We start from the raw sequence: 19,259 nt of genomic DNA, 5'->3' as shown, positions 1-19,259 counted from the left end.
AAAAATGATTTATTTATATTATATTATGTATTAGTACTCACAAAAAAATCGGTTAGTTTTTTCATTTATTATATAATAATTTAATTATTTAACGCCAATATACAGTTGACTGATCTCTATACGTGGTTTTCTTACGGTCTTGGTTTAAATCGTACGCGGTCACTTAGTATACTGTGCCTATACTGCCATCTTTTCGTTTTCCGATAATTTTGGGATTTATTTCTCTTGCCTACTGCGCAACGTATCATTATTATCCTCTCCTATCCCGCCGCGGAGTGTAAGCACAAACGATACGTGACGTGACTGCGGCGTTTGTCGTTTGATGAATGGTCCGGAGGAGGCTGTGCGTATTTTTAGAACCGTGATCGAGTCCGGCACGCCAGATGGCGTCACCTGTACGTTATACATATATTATAATAATGAGTATATCGGGGCGCCGCCCGACAACACCCGCCGCCGCATACGCTCCTCCTCCAAATAGAACATTATGTGCAGTACGCGCGTTCGTTGTCACCGCCGTTCAGTATCGCGTGGTGTGCCCCTCGTGCCTAATCGTCCGTTCTGCGAATTCGTACAATTTTATTCGCGGGTAGAAAAAAATCATTTTTATAAAAGTTTTTGGATTGCTGATCCAACGGATATGCAGCAAAACGAATAATGATCCGCATCATCCATAAGACACCTGACCACAGTATAATGTTGATCGTTTATCTCTTGTTGGTGTTATGCGCCGGACGTCTTATCGATGCCGAAAAAGGTAAGTTCATTCTCTGTGTAACCTTACGAGTTATGTTCTATACACAATTATTATTAGTATACTAATAATATAACAACAATAAAAGTTTTGAACACCACACATCCACGCAAATCAAAATTTGCTATACTTAGTGAATACTGACACAACGGCATGTTGTTATTTATTAAAAAAAAGACAATTTTTTTTTAGCCGAACGAATAATAGAAAAGCAAGGTTGGATTGGTTGAAAATTTAAAAAAAAAAACGAATTTATAAAATACTCCATAAATATTCAAATAACAATAAATTTATTACCAATATATTAGATACTTACCATAATATATTCATCAGAAAAATACATTATTTTATTTTTATTTAATTTATATTAATTTGATAATTTTATTACTGTTTATTAAATTTTGAAAAAGAATAGTAGACAACATTTTTGGTATGATAGACATTTTTTACGTTATGCCAGAGAAGTATAATAAACGTTTTGAACTATAGAATTTTATAATTGCTTACATAAAAAATATATTGTTGAAATTTTGGATATGTTTTATAAATTTAAAATCAATGTAATTAACATTTTTATATTCAAACATATATTCTTAAAAAAATCGTATTGCTAAATAATTAATTTATTATATACATAATTTTGTCGCAATTTAAACCATACATATTTGTTGCAAGTTATGTCAATCAACATTATTCGGGATGTTTTAAAAGTTTAAATGTATAACCGGAGTAAAAAATATGGTATAAATATAATTGCATCGTTTCGTATGAGTACCTATAAATTTCTATTATTTTAAAATAATATTTTTTTTGTTTACCCGCAGCTAAGCAGCTATGTTGAAATTTTAAATTTACATTACAAAAATATGACTTAGCGCTATGTGTATAGAGTCAGAGTAAAATATAAATTCATTGTGGGCGAAATATTCCCTCCATAATGTACACACGAACAATTATTAATTAACACACACGTCATATTATTATGTTATTAAAGCAAATAGTTTATCTTTCTCATTGGTGACATATATGCCACGGAACGGCGTGTACTATTATAACAATAATTATTACGTCACGATTCTAATCGATCACGATTTTGACATGACAGGTCGTCGAATCCATCACCACCGTAAATCTGCATTAAAATAGTATGAACTATATGTATTATGTATATAATGTATATATATATATATATATATATACACCTATTGAATAACATCAACATTATAAACAATATATATGTATACCTCAATCGTCTAGTCCAGTAATTCAAATTTGTTTTCCAAACGTTTGCGTTGTTCACGCGTTTTTCCGGAGACGTTAGCTGCAGCATACTTTACCGACTAAGATGCTATATAAACTCGTATTCCGAAAAATGTATACATAAAAGTAAAAAAAATTCTGTATCGAATTTCGTAAATACCCATTGAACACGTTTCCCGGCCGGTGGCATGCGTGTAACGAAAAACAGACGCCGATACGAAAAACACGTGTTGGAGTGAGTGGTCGTATAATACTATGTATGCATACGTGGTGGTGATGATGATGTATACATAATATATGTATGTTCAAGCGAGAGATGGTCGCGCGTATTAGTCATTTTTCTCTTCCCCCGATACAGTACAAATAATAAATAATAATCATATATAACCGTTGGGCCATAAACGTCGATGAACAGTTTCTGAAGTACAAACACGTTGCGGGCATATAACTATTAGCTATATATATATATATATATATATACATTATATACATTAAACACTGATCTGAAACAGCAAAAGGCGATTACGGACATATCCCGCGCGCCAGTGAGAGTGCAACGTTGTTCAAACACGCGAGTTTCTAAATGGGACGCGCGGGCGACAGACCATAAGGTTATTTCCGACTTGAGACCCCGTGTAACGTGTCAATGGGAGGGTGGGAAGGGGATCTTCGCTGTGCGAGTACACGAAATCCGAGATAGACCATCGTAATAATAATATCGTGTACTAACGAGGCGCCGTTCGTGTGCCGGGCACAAGACTTTTTAATCGGAAATAATTGAGCATGATAAATGCGAATTTTCTCGCGCCGTCGCGTACACCCGTCGCGCGCCGTTCGGGTTAAAAATACTCGTGGACCGGCTAGGGCGATGCACTTGGCCCATCGCGTGTGTATATATTGTTGTACACTTGTTTGATGTACATATATATACGAACGCACGTTTTCCGGGCGGAGAGTGACGGACGCAATATCGTAAAATAGGAACGTCATGTCTGACGTCGTATAACATCATATCGACTGCGCATATCGATACACGCGCATATTATATAGACGCGTCGGGCGCGACGATAAATCGCGAGATCGCATGACCGGGTGGTCTACGCGCGCGCGTACAGACTCTCCGCGGGACCCGACACCGTGTTCGTGCACGGTATATCGTATTATTATTATTCGTGTACACATTATAAACTGTACGTACGATTTCGATTGTCTTATATTGCATTATATTTGTGTGTTGACAGCCAAGTGTTGCGGCCGCGTGACCGGGAACTGTAAGAGAGCCTGCGAACAAGTGAGTACCCAAACACCTATATACATATATATTACACATATACAGATATTATATACGACGCGTGTATAACCGTCATATTGTGCTTATTGTGATTCATACATATATATACGAGTACACAGAGCCATATTATACTTGCCTATATATATATATATATATAATGTGTGCGTGCTTGAGACGTAACGCGATACACGTCATTTGGACATATAATATACGCACATATATATATATGTATAGGTAGTACTATATTATGGTCACCGCGACGTATAGGTACATCATTCATAAGATTACAATACTTTAACGTACCTATAATATATAGTACTGCACATAGCGTACTGCAGGTAGGTAACCTATACACGCGCGCACAAATATACTAAAATATTATACGTATAGATATTTTGTGTAGGGTATAGTTATTAAGTTATATTATGTACGGAGTGATGCGGTGACCACGACCGCGGATACCGCACGAATTTGATCCGCAACCGCTGCCTTAACACGATAATAATAATAATAATAATAATAATAATAATGTATACAGTCTTGACGACCGGCCAAGTCTTGTGCAGTTGTGCGTTATGAATTATTGTTTATTCGCCGACAACGCGCATCGAGTGCATATATGAACGAATAATGTAAGTTTTGCCAAGACATGTCTGCTTTCATAAATTATTTCGTCCGTCAGATATTATTATACCTATATTATAATATACATCGCGTACATACCTACCATCGACTGAATTGTAATATGACGTTTTATACCGAATAAGTTTCGTAGAACGCGCGATATTTTTCAGTTTTTCACTCTCGTATATCTACACTTACGCGGTTACACGTGTATTATGTTATACGTGCGCATAATTTGGAAAATTGTTAAATGCAACATAATATATAGAGCCATTACCAAGTCGAAATAGTATTACAGTCTTTTGAACGCAAAACGTGCTATAATTTTCATAATACAATTTCGTATTTTTTTTTTTCAAACCCCGTTTCGGATTGCTTTAAAAATTACTTATTTATATTTTTATCACTGTGATTTTTAGCGATTTTGTACGTTAAAAAAAAATTGATTTTCGATATCTATTATAATTTATAATGTTTGTGTACGAAACATTACATAGAACTACATTTCACCAAAATTCTACCATCTGCAATGTTTGCAAAAAATTATTACTAATAAATTACAACTTATAGTTCAAAATAGTATACAAAAAATAAAAACTTTAACTATCGGTTCACTCCTTTTTCTACCTAAGTTTCTTCCTAAGTTTAGAGACTCAAAACACTAATAAATATATGCTTTGGGTTAAAATATTCCACATTTTTCTAAAAAAATATTCCGCAGCTTTATAATTCGATACGTTTTCAAAAATGTACATATAGTTTTATAAACGGTCATATGGTGTTTACAATTTTATACAAACTTAATATTTGGCTGAAAAATATGCAGCGCGGAGAATCATCCTGTACATATACTGTAACATCAAAAGACCCGTTCGCTATTATAATATTATACTTATGATAGACTATTAATTATTGTTGTATAGTACTAGGTAGTGTACTAAAGGCTATAATAGAACAATAATTTCCCTGCCAGCCGAGCGTTTTGTTCGCGCATTCGTGTCCACGAGAAAGACGCGTAAAAAACAATATAACGCCCCGGTGACAGGTGTATTATGTGAGTTTGCATTTTTTTTTTATTATTATTTTCCTTTTTCGTTTGTTTCGCACACGATTTTCGTTATCATTCTATTTACAAAACGCGTCCTAACACCTTGTTCGCCACCGGTCCGGACGACTATCGTGTAAGTTGTACAAATCATACAATATATAACAATATAAAATCTATTCATTAAGACATAATAAAGAATATGATAATAATATGTTCGTCGAGCATAAAAGTCTTATATTTTTCTTATTACATCGCCTGCGATTGCATTTTATCCGTATAGCAGGTACACACATTGCACTATTGCACACGTTTACGAACAGTTTTGATCTCGATTCACACTTACGTGCGAGTTTAGTCACCAAGACGTCTGCTAAAACCTATTAAACATTTATTGGACTCTAATAAAATATTATTTACTTTTTTGGTGTTGTCGTTGCAACGTTTAGGTAGCCGTGTTTAAAATAATCATAAATCATAATTACTTAAATAACTATTATAACGATTACGTTTAAATTAATACACCGAATTACTATTATAATACGTATACTTATTATGTACTCTCGTATTTATAGGTAAAAATCGAGTACAATTAATAACTATATTTAACATTTTAAAAAGCTTAATTCGGTGAAAAAAATATTTAATCGCTTCACTTGAAAAAACGTTATGGTTTAATAACAATTCACAATAATAATAATATTACAACAATGCTTTGTTTTTTTTTCCACTAAATATCTAGAATCAGTGGAATCTAAATTTTGAGTTGTTTTTATATAATCCTATACAACTATTATAGATGTTTTATTCTTAAATATTTTACTTGTTAAACATTTATATATTTATTTTTTTTAATTTTCACTTTCACAAATATATTTGTGTCTTGATAAATAGTTAAGAGATCATAATATATTTGTGCTAAATAAAAATATGTACTTAATAGTTAATAGTTAATAATTTGTATTTTATGTTTCTAATCCTGATATCATTTTTTTTTCAATTTAGTCATATAAGTACATGTTTTTATTTAAATTTACGGCTTCCAAATTCATCTTAATTTTAACATTATTTAATGAAATTTTCAATTCTTGAAATTTTAACAGGTGTTGCCATTCGCGTAAATAATGTTTATAGGAAACAAAGAATTTTTTTAGTCAACGATCTGCATGTCTCTTCAAACCAACTCTCCGTCTTCCGGCAATGTTAATGATTCTTATTCGATTTTCGTCGAGTAACGTTATTATAACATTTTGTAATTGAAATGATTATATTATTATTATTATTACGTCTCAAAATAAAATATATATATTATACTCACAATATAATATTATATAGTCTCATATAGAAATGCAATCTTGTCCAAACAACACCGACTGCATAATGATATTATAATGTGCACCTCGTATAAATGCGATCGCGTATACATGAAAATATGAACATGGACGGAACGATCAAATAAACGATATTATATTTGACGTATCGTGTGCGGTACGTGTACGAATCTGAGCCAGGAGTTTTTTTATTGCCCTCGCCGTGCCGTTTTATTGCGTCGGGACATAAAATCCGTCAAGAATTTTGTGCGGTATAAAAACAAAAAAATAACATGTGAAACGTTCGTTTTGAATATTGTCTATAATAATAATATGCCTCTATGTGTGGTTATAATAATAACATTATATAGCCAGCGATTTGGTCTCGATTTTATGTACTTTAACGGCAGCTCACTCGCGTTTGTCGCCGACCAATTAAAACACAGCTCGTCTACTTGCTATAAGATAGAACAGCACTACACTTGGTAGGTTAGTATATATAACGATGTAAATTCGTTGAAACGAACGGATGTATTTACACCTAATTTGGTCTAAAAAATAAAATAATTAAGTCGAAAATATATCTTAATTGAGTCCAACAAAAATTAAAATAACACAAAATAATTGTTCTTCTATTTTTACACACTTAGAACTGGCAATATTATAGTTAGAGTATCTATTGGTAAAAACTGGACTTAATTAGGCATATTATCAGACAGAATTCAGCCATATATATGATTTCAAATCTATATAAGACTAAACTATAAAACTCCCAAATAGACGTGTTATTTCTAAAGATATTATATTAAATAATATTTACATTGCTATGTTTCAATAATTAAATTTCTATTAATAATATTAAAAATAATGATAATTATGTCTTAACTTGTAATATTAAAGTCTTTGTTAAATTTTACTGTCTTGAACCTAAACTTTCTTGAACTTACATTATAATTGAGTACTTTATGTAATGAGTAGTTAAACTAATTGGTTTTATCATTAAGGTTTTACTTGAAAAGTTTATTACCTGTAGATAAAAAAAACCTGCATGTTGATGACAACATTATTAATAGACTATAATGTAAATTGCGAAAATGACTAGGTATGTTAGAAAATCACCAAATGATTTGAATTATTTCCAACTTGTATAGATACGATCTTAAAATATAAGAATAATGAGCAAATTCAAAATTGTTATGCAATATATAAGTATAAAATAAACCAAATCCTTAAATTATTTAAATCTATAATATTTATACATCTCGAAAATACAATTTTATCGTGTAAAGTAGACCCTTCAATATTTAATCACCTTAGTAGATTAATATAAGTACTAAAAATTACTTTTCGACCAAACAATTTTTTATTAACTTGTGTTTTAAGGTATACTCTATGCTTTAATCTCGGTGTGATAACGTTGGTTAGATGCAATAATAAGATTACTAAATAATTACCATTGGTATTTAACAATTTATTAAGTCTTATCAATGTAGCATGATAAAAAAACCCTCATTATTATCGTATTAATGAAATGAGCTATTTTATTTTTATTAACTTCTTAGAATATCGAAATACATTTCATGTTCTGCTATGATAGAAATCTGATTTACTTATGCAAATACTTTTTCTAAATTAATTGAAATATTAATACTTGAAATCTATAAAATTATATTTATGTAAGTTAGGTTAGGTTATTATATAAAATAATGTATTTGTATTAAACAGAGTGTAACAAATATAACTGACTTTTAGAATAACTTTTGTTCTAATTAATATTTTCAATTTTTTTTTATTTATCATTAAGAGACTCTAGCATTACATGTATAATTTAATTTTTTTTATGTTTAGTTTTTAGTATACTGTAAATAAAAAAAAAAATTAAAATTAGATTAAAATTTTTTTGGATACATTTAAAATAGTCCAACTTGTGAATCTGATTATACAAACAATTTTGATGGTAAAAATGTTTATTGAAGCCTTTATTTTTTATATGGACTAAATAAGGACATATATGATAGGTTTAACTAATTGCTGCCAGAAAAAAAATCACATATTATACTGTATATATTTTTTTAAACTTTTTCACTAGTAACTATAAAACTTTAATTATTTAAACTTTTGTAGTGAATAAACATTTTACCAGAAATTTTCTACTGTATCACTCGTGTCAGTTTTATGACTTATACAAACTTAATTTAGTTATAAAATTAATTAGGTACCTAAATACTCGTTGAAAATTTTAATTTTAATAATTTATTCATCGAAAATGTCAGAAAAAAATTACTCTTTGAAGCTCTTTACTCGCTTTGAATTTTAAAATCAAAAATTTTTGTGATTATTCCAAAAGTTTAAAAAAAATGGTGGTTTAAGAAATATTTAAAAAAACACACTTTTTGAGATACTGAGTGTTTTATGTAAAATGAATCAACAAGTATGTCGTACCTGTTATCGGCTGCTGCAGCAGATTAAATTACTACATATATATATTGTATGAGTATAATATATGCAATATCTTACAGTCAACAGTTATCAGTCGGTGTAATAATTACGCGAAAAATGATTCGATTCTTGGGACGACGAGTGAATATATTCTAACCTGTTGTTAACATATCGATTACGATGCATGCGTGATGAACCGTGCGAACATTGATACAACATTATTATAATTTATAAATTAATATGTTATGACATAGTAGTAACAGTATTATTATTATATTATGATACGGCAATAATATTATTGAACGCTTCATAATCTATTATATTACTTGACGTCGTGGAAAAAGATGATTTTGAGTAATTCTTCCTAATGTGGGGGCCATTATGAAAAAATTAATATTGTCTATAGATCATTATTATCGCAGTCATAATCGTTAGCAACTAAAGACGTCATAATTTTTTTATCATAAAATGTTTAACTATTAATACTATGATAAATTACAATTTATGGAAAATAAATATTTTGCGATCGATCGATACAATATTATGTAATGTCGGATCGAGATTGCGTAGAAAAATAATATTATCTCTTCTTTATGACTTATCCTAGAATACCACAAAGATACTTATGATTGTGTATATGCACTAACATATTATTAGGTATATATATTATGGACTTATGGTGAATATAGTAAGTACCTATATAATATTACAATATCCTGAAGTCAAACGTATCCAATGACCTACCACGGATGGAGATAAAAATTAAACGGCTATTTATTAATGTCATGAGATCGATCGGAGGTGTGAGATTATCTAAACAGCTGCCAAACCTAACGAGTGAAATTTACATATTGATACCACATAAGGCGACAATTATCTCGCCTCACATTAAAAAATCCATTAAAACCGCATTAGTATTCATCATTTGCATATTATAGCCACCTAGGTCGGAAAACACTCTAAAGTAACATTATAGCCGTGTGTAATGGCGATATATGTATACTAAAGTATAAGTACGCCACTTAAACAATCGACTTAACTATTTTCGAAAGAGGTTTGGTTTTTTTTACGTATACGCGCTGTAACTAAAAGTTTAAAAAAATATTAAATGGTTTGCGCAGATTGTATTTAAGGACGCAAGTCCAATATTTTGTGTTGTTATACAATCGTTCATAACAAGACTACAATAATCATAATTTCTCTACAAAAACAGAACGAAAATATTCATAGTATTTCGGGAATATACACATACATTATATTATGGTTAAGTTACAGCATGCACAGTATTATATTTTTATAAGATGTTAAATATAGCAGATACAGATACTTATAATATACTATATTATTGTAGTTATTATAATTACACTATTATAATTGTCTGTATATAATATACCATGTATCTTTGATAATAAGTAGTACGTGTTTTTTTTTTTTTTTATGCAAAAGGAACCGTATTTATTCGTTTGTGATGTATTTATTTTAATTTAAAGTATATTTTTATGCTAAGATGAAATTATTCATTAAAATAGTCACCGTCATTTTATATTATTGTTAATAATTTTCGTTAATCCATGAGTTAATAACCTTGTGTGATTCAGTATAACGAATGAGGGTTTTATTGAAATGAATAAAATAGAAATAACGAAATTGAAATTTCTGTAAGTATCTCAATGTAAACTCTAAATATATATTATAGGTTTATATTTTACATAAATACTTTTATATTCAGATGAAACGTATTTTTAAGTCATTCAAACATTTTACACTTTAACGATTTACGTGTGGTAAGTACATCGCACATACCAGCTATATATTATGCATAATATTATTCTAAATAATGATATAATATAATATATAGGTACTTATAATAAGTTGACGACACGCGTTGTCCTTTCTTCGCCGAATGACAGATAATATGTGTTGTACCTACGTTATTATAATTTTTATGATTAAGTTTTTTCTCCTTTACACGTACACAATCAAATTGAATGCTGACGCACGTAGCCTGGGTATACGCGCCATATTGTTATGTAAATTTCCGAATATCTTTTTTGTCCGTGAGTTTTGTGCTCGGTGTAATCCCTTCAACCGCATTTCCAGTGACAAAATGTGTACCTACACATCATATAATAGATACGTGCATCGTAATAATACATGCATATACGACTATAATATACGTCCACCCAGTCCAATTCGAGGTGGAATTCACATTCAGGGATTCGTGGCTGATCGTCTCGGTTCCAGCAGCGCTAAGTGTACAAAAACACACACGCACACGAAGTTTCAGCCGGCCTTCTAAAGAGAGAGAGAGAGAGAGAGAGAGATAGACGACTAGATAAATTATACTAAGTATTGTTATATGGTGCGTACGCGTATTTCGGCGCGCGCACATGTCCGCGGTTCTGCACGTGGGAATGTGAAATGTGTGGCGGAGGCTGAAAAAACATTGACACGTTTTTCTCGTATACAATATTATGGTCTATCGGGCCGAAACAATATTATATCATATTATCCTCCCCGAACGAATGAAAATCCATGTAAACATTATGTGAACCCAACTACGACGTATATTTCCGCCATTTATCGTCTGCGATGACGTTGTCGCTCGAAATATCCAATATTTTCATCTCGTTCACATTATTATTAGTACCTACCTACAAATTTAATTATATTATTGTTTGAGCACTTTTTTTTTTTTTTTTTATCTTATCTCGAAACTCGTTTCGCCGTAATCAATCTGAACAATAATGATCTTGAACAAATTATATGTTAATAAAAATAAGCGAACACATCAAAATGTGCGGACGAGTTCAGGGTTATAATTACTATTTTTCGACATATTTCTTACAATCAAGCTTGTATACGCGTCTATTTACAAATTAGTTCGCGCGTCATTTTTAATTATATTTTTAATACATAATTTTCTCTATTTTTATTCAAATATAAATCTATTAAATAATTAAACAGTAATTAGTTCCGAACCATGGTAATTATTTTTAAACGAGATTTGTAGTAGGGGAATTTCATTTCACCCTAATAAACGTCAACGTAATCTGTTAATGAGTTTCACATGGGATCAACAGTCATAACTTTTAACACTATGTATTAATATAAAAACGCATAATTTGGATATAATTCCGAAAAAACGATTGAAAAGCGCGTTCTTTTTTATTTACTGGATGCGTGTATTTATTGCGTTCTATTTATTAAGTAATTATATTATTAATTTTCTGTCAAAGTCTATTTAATAAATTAAACAAATATAAATTACTAATTAAATTACCATAAATATTAATTAACATCGTTATTCTTTATTAATGAAAAGGTTATACGGATCAAAAACAATGTTATAAGCATAACAAGTATTTTGTTATCTAAATTAATGTTAAACTTTAATTAAGCGATATTTAATTCAATGATATAATTTAAGCGGTTGCAGTATATTATAATTTGTTATTGTTACAACCATTATTATTTTTATCATTTACATATCAAATATAAATAAATTTATATAACTAAACACATTTACAGAACGAAGTAGAGTTATTTAAAAACGTATTAAATTAATTTGACCATTACTTCCGGTGAAATCGTCATGTTAATTTTATCATTAATTGAATTCTGGACTTAACATTTATATATTCCATCAGCCAATTTGGCTTTGAAAACAAAAATAATTCAAGTTATAAAAAAATCAGCTAATGAGGAATTCGGAATTCGGAAAATAAACCTTCAAATAAAATCTGACTAAGATAAAAATAATAAAAATCTGAAACATTTAAAAAATATTGAGTCTTGATATCCGCCGACCACAATAATATAAAATGCAAATATAACACAATATGATATCTTTTTTTATATTAAAAATTCAAAACGTATTTTCACGATAATAACAATAACAATAGTAATAATAACGAAACGTGTATCGTATACGTCATTTTCTCGAGAATGTGTCTTTTCCAAATGATAATTATATTATATACTCACGTATTTTAACAATATATATATACATAATATTATATCATTATAAGGTGCGCATACTGCACGTATATATTTTTTAATGTACATCATGGTACGGTCGTTTCCGGTCGAGCGGCTCAGACATGCGCGCTTAACTTTTTCACACAGAATTCGGTGATAAAACATAAATTAAGATCCAAAGTCCGTACGAACGACACCGATCGGAAAATTCACGAGCGCAGGCAAGTGATATACTGGCAAGTCCTCGCAACGCATTAACACTATACAGTGACGGTTTTGTTGTTTTGATGAGTGTTCTTGCGATTTCCTCTCGCCACTCCCCCTATGACCGTATTTTTTTTCATTTCATTCTAATATTCTATAATAGTTAAAGATTATTACAATTATTGAGCGAACTGTTGCAATATTATTATGATTTAAGAGCATTAGCATGTTTTTTCCATCATTTCGAATATATTAGATATTGGTCGTCAGTTGTGATGCCCACATTTTGACTTATGTTGAACGCTGAGTCCTAAACAATATGCTTTTCTCGAATATTTTAACCAAAGTGCATGTAAATTGCATGTTTCAAGTTCTAAAGAAATTTTTGGAAGAAACAAAAACGTGTAAATAGTTTCTACACTAATTCAAATACCACATAATTTTTTTTTTTGAAAATCTGCCTTACTGCTGTCTATATACGCTGGTGTTGTTTTCCAACGTCGACCACCGCACAGTCAACCCTGCAGCGTACAACAGGAATTCCGCACACGTGTGCTTCTTCCGCGTCGCACATGCAATAACGTGTATATTTATACCTATATATATATATATATATATATAACCCATCACGATACCTATATGCCTATATATAATAAATAATAATAATAATAATAATATATAAATCACAACGCGCCCTTTACTGCTCGTTAAGTATTATTACGTGCAAGTGTAAGCAGATTGTACCGCTACGTGTGAACGTGTATATGTGTACGATATACGAGTGTGCATAATGTGAGGCCAACTCAGCCGAGGTGTCCCGTCTATCGCGCGGATGTCTTAAATCAACCGGTGCACCGCCGCCGCCGCCGCCGTCTTGATAAAGTTAATAGGCAAACAAACAACGGACGACGACGACGACGACCCGACGCTGGCCTACGTCCAAACGCGATCTCAAGTCGACGTTTCAATTACACGACATTCTTGTAAATATATTATTATTATTATTATAATACAGTCGGTATATTATGTTGAATAATCGCGAGCGCTAGGCAAACACAGGTAACACCGCAGTAGTGAAACTTTTGTTTTAATATGCCTCGTCGGAAACCGGCACAAACCAGTCGCGGTGACTTCCTCTCGTCCGTATATGTTTTGTAATAACGAAAATAAATATTATACCGTTTTGGCGACGACCTCCGACTGGCATCATATATATATTTACAATAATAATATGTATATTAATGTAAATAATAATAATATAATCGTATACCGCGAGACGCAAAACGGGTTTTTGTTCGTCGTCGCGGGGTGCACCGTCATATGCACGCACTTGCGTCTTTTCCACAGCCCGAAATCGTTGTGTTATTATTATTACTATTGTACACCGACATAATATTTTATTGTCCGCATGTGTGTGCCCGCGCGTGGGGGGTTGAATATTTTCAAATATTTAACCGATTGCCGCGGGAACAAAACGTAGTACGCTTCTTGTTCGTCCAAACTCGAATTTTTAAATATAAATCATACGAGTTTTTAAGGATATATTTATCATTAAATCAGTGACAGTTTCGAGTATCACGTTTAACCACGCGTGTAATATGCGCATTTTATCCGTACGATGTTTCGATATTTTAAAATACAATTTCTTTGTTTCATTTTCACTTTATTCGCCCAATCCTGTTTCGACCCCCGAACCAATTGCAGAAACCTATACAGTAAAAGGATCGGCGTTGACCACCCTCATAAATGACGTGTCGCAGTTATACTATAATACACACTGCAGCACTCCACATAATATAGGTTGTGAATATTTCACACCACTGTTATATTGAACAGCATACGCAAACAGGGTGAATAACCAAGACTATTATATCTGCAGGTACGCCACTCACGACTTATTATATCGTGTTGTAGGGACTATGGGGTACCTACATTAATGCTATAAGTTATATAAATATATTATTTCTAAAATAATAATAGTCGACTGTGGGTGACACGCGTATCCGAGTTCTGCCATAAATAGAATATAATGTACAACCATGCCATTACGATACTATACTGCTATGAGTTACACTAATTTATCATTTTCAAACAACCATAGTGTCCTTCATTTAAATATTGATCCGTGTATATGATATTATGTATAGTTAATTTTAAAAAACGACGATACGTCAAATACGTATGACTTTAAATAGTTTATAGTGATGTATTGTATACATTTATGATTTATAATAGGTATTCTGTTATGTATCGATAAGCCGCGATGTCATTATTTTCGAATTAAACGTCTATAATATAACACAGGCACTATACATTATAATATACTTTGTATACAGGATAATAGATTGTGTCAAATAGTTTTTAGTTGTTTGTTCACTCGAAATTATGGAATTTAAAATATATTTCTCGAAGAGACTTCCAAACGTAATACAATCACGTTGCTTCCATATCAAATTAAATTACAATTTAATTCTATTATTACTCTGATATAATTAACTAATTATTAAAATCACTGATTTTAGTGCGTATGTATTAAAATAATTTATATAAGCGTCATGTAACCATAATATGGTCCAAAACATATTTAGAGTGTTAGAATATTAGATGGTTTGGCAAACGTCGCGTGCGCACATGCCAATTCATTATTTTTAATTCCGGAAAGTGTTAAGTGATTTTATACTTTTAACAAAAATAATTATATTTTAGTGTATTTCAAGGACGATAAATTGAATTAATACTAATAATATAATTATTCGCTTATTTTAATTAATTCAAAACCTATTAAAAAAAAGGCATAGAATTAATGTTAATTAACCCACATCCACGAAACAAAATTGTCACATATCTATAATTTAAACTTAATGTTTCATACTACGGAATAAAATTTTTGTAGTGTTCTTATTTTAGATTTATATTTTATATTGTTTATTAAGCGCCTTTAAACCATGTATAATAATTTAAATAAACGTATAATACTTTTAACCAAAAAGTACGATTTACGACTTTTTAATTTATGTTAAATTTATAATAGCCCTATATACACTCATCGTCGTCGTCTCTACGAGTAACCGTTTAATTTATAAAACATTTCAGTGACCATAACATACTCTAACGGAGTACTTTATCATAAAATAGTATTACACTATTCGTCTATACCACAACGATCCTGCCACTATTCAAGTTCTATCTTCTCGGCGTTTTCTATCACCTGCTATATGACTACGACTACAAGTTACTACCAATTTATTAATATACTCTCCTACCGTCTAACTGCAATGGTCGTATTAAATAATAACGTTTTCGCAGATAAACATCACACTCGTCACAGTAAAATGTAAATTTACTTTTATAATACGCTAAACCCAAACGTTTAAAACAGCGGACATTTTCCCTTCTTCATTTTTAAATTTTTAAACCAAATAATTTAGTTACTCGAAACACTAAGATAGGTGCTACTATACTTAAAATATTAATAGTTTTTTTATAATATTTAGGTTATACAACGATTGTGACGATTTTCGATTCGGGTAGGTATAGTGGATTTTTGTTTTATCGTTTGTCGTCCGTCAACAGCACTATAGTAATAACTAATAATGTTATAAACATCTCTTTGACGATTAACTGAGTATCAACTCTTGGTGTTTACAAATTATGGGAAACGGAAGAACATTGAATCGCGTAAAACGGATATGGACATTGAGTGGCTTACGCGTACAACAAAAAAAAAATAAATTAAAAGCAGACTAACATTATAATACGAGTATTATACAATATTATTATATACTCGACGGGACTTGCATGGACAACGAACCGAATTTCTATTTGTTTGTCGGACGCGCACGCACACGGGACCGATACCGTCGCCGACGTCCGAATTCGTAATCGAGAGAAAAATAATAGCATTCAAAAAATGACATTTATATTACTATAATATATGTATATATTGTGTATAATATTTACCGATTGTGTTATTGTTTTTACTCTTATTATTATTGTAGTCGTTCAAATGCATTTTTTCATAGGCTTTGTATTTTTTTTTTCATTATTCAACACGCCACCCGCCGCATACACACGACACACGAATAATATATAATATTCACATATTATATACTCCCCTACAAAGAATAGTACGTTAAATTATGCATTCTCTATGTAGGCATGTGTGACGTGTACTGAGAAATAAATGGGGTCGTCTAAATAATTCATAGAGAATTATTAAAAATATCGAAAAAAAAATACTTACTAAAAATGATCTAAAAAGGCCTAAATACAACATAAACAATCGAAAAGATACACAATACAGATTTAAAAATCGTATTTATATAACTACGCCTAATTCAAACTTTTCCCTACTGAAGCTATAATATGTTATACAGTAAGCTAAAAATAATACATTTTCCCACAAACCAACAGCTTCGACAATAACATTGTTGTATTATTTCGGCTCATATGCCTACTGTATATATGTTTGAGAATTTCTCTCCTTGTTCCGGAGTGTGACGGGTTAATTGAAACGTCGAAAAGCAAACAGCCCGCGGCACGCGGCGGCGGCGGCGGCGGCACAGGATCTACGGACGCATCATATTAGTGACTATATTATTATAGTGAGCTCGATAAGTGAAAACCAAACGTCACTAATAACTACTTAAGATACGATATTCGCCCATTATATACAGTAGAGTACCGTTTAAGAAGCACCGGGGTGTAGTTTGGATATTTTCTGTGTTTTTTTTCATTACAATTTACATTTATTATGAAAACCATATTGTTTATATCATAAAATGTACATGAAAGTAATGTGTATTTACAATTTATAGATGTATAATATTGATGTGCATCATCACAAAAACTACTTCCAACTTTTCAATTTTTTTTAATTCGTAAAATGTCAAATATATAACCTTTTAACTGCATAATGTAATATGTATATTTATTACGATGAATATAAGTGTCCTGAAAATGTTAAAAAATTGGTCTACTTAAATTTTAACAATTTTACTAAAAAAAAAAATCAAATTGCAATACTTTTATCTAATCATATTATACGCGGGTCATTTATGACCGTGACAATTACGTTATGACACAAAATATATTATTATTATTATTATTATTATTATTATTATTATTGTAACTTCTTCATACATAATAAAACAAGTCCACGATTTTGAACCAAAAACATTCGTCTCGCGGAACGAAAAACATACATTGTACATGCTATGTATACTAATATAATTCATAAATATATGCCAGACGACTATTTTGTAATTTTGTCACTTACCACCACATATACCATTCTTTTATATCCGATGATATAGCGTTGGTCTATGCACGTTACGCCATAGTAACGTGTAAGGAATATTATCTTATAATATAAAATAGGTATAAGTACATCAAATTTTCTTTTCATCGTAATACGTGACAATGTCCTTCTATCGTTTCCCTGACTACGCGTATTTATCCGGTAAAATATTTTTGAAGATGTTATGTGACATTCAACATATATAATATTATAATTATATATATTCAGAGGTTATACCAATATTATTTATAAGTAGTTATATACGCTTAGAAGTATTACATTATTTAGGTTTAATCAAACCTGTCACCGCACCGCATATAGTCCAAAAAAAACGAAAACTATTCCTAATAGTCATTAAAAATATTTAAAATTCAAGATTCTCGATAAATATTTGTATAATTGAGTAATTCAAAAAATATAATTACATTTTTTAACGGCTGAATATCAGTTTGTGAAATCGCATTTTTATTACGTTAATAAATTTGGACGTTTAGAATCTTCAAACTGATTTTTATTGCGTATATAAATTATAATGAAATAAAAATAAACATGTTTTTTTCTCAGAAAACAATATTTCATAATAACATATACATAAGATACATTAAAACTTAAAATTATTATATATTCGTTATAATATGTGAAATTCTTTTAAGAGTTTTAGACCCTCGCTTATAAAATATGTACGCGACTATATAACCAGATGTGACATATATAATTCTCGTGACATTAATTCACTGATATTTTACTGTTTCAAGATTAAACTAGAGATGTTCATTAATAACGTCCAATATTTCCTGTCAGCTCCGTGTATCAGAAAAACAAACTCAAGCTGTGCGCACTGTGAGAAATCATATTAAATCTCACCATAAAACCATCAAGTGGAAATAAATATAGTAGCACGAAAAAACATAAACAGTTTGATGGATTGTTATTACGTTAAAAAATATATTTCATATACCTCGCATTTTATGAATTATGATAATTTTAAGATATAATAAAAACAACATAAAACATTTTAAATTTTAATTTATTCAAAAATAATTTTGTATTAA

The 19,259-nt window shown here is 30.5% G+C and overlaps 1 protein-coding gene across 1 annotated transcript in view; it reads left to right on the top strand.

The window, feature by feature from the left end:
* Window positions 1-539: 539 nt before the first annotated feature.
* Window positions 540-19,259, top strand: part of LOC113554103 (reversion-inducing cysteine-rich protein with Kazal motifs) — a 40,523-nt gene continuing 21,803 nt past the window's right edge. The window contains exons 1-2 of the mRNA XM_026957796.1: window positions 540-757; window positions 3,256-3,305. Coding sequence (XP_026813597.1) covers window positions 658-757; window positions 3,256-3,305 — 150 coding nt within the window. The 5' untranslated portion in view covers window positions 540-657. The remainder of the gene's footprint in view (window positions 758-3,255; window positions 3,306-19,259) is intronic.

This window comes from Rhopalosiphum maidis, chromosome 2 (genome assembly GCF_003676215.2).
Source record: "Rhopalosiphum maidis isolate BTI-1 chromosome 2, ASM367621v3, whole genome shotgun sequence".
Classification (NCBI taxonomy): Eukaryota; Metazoa; Arthropoda; class Insecta; order Hemiptera; family Aphididae; genus Rhopalosiphum; species Rhopalosiphum maidis.
This window is presented reverse-complemented; position numbering and strand designations above follow the sequence as displayed.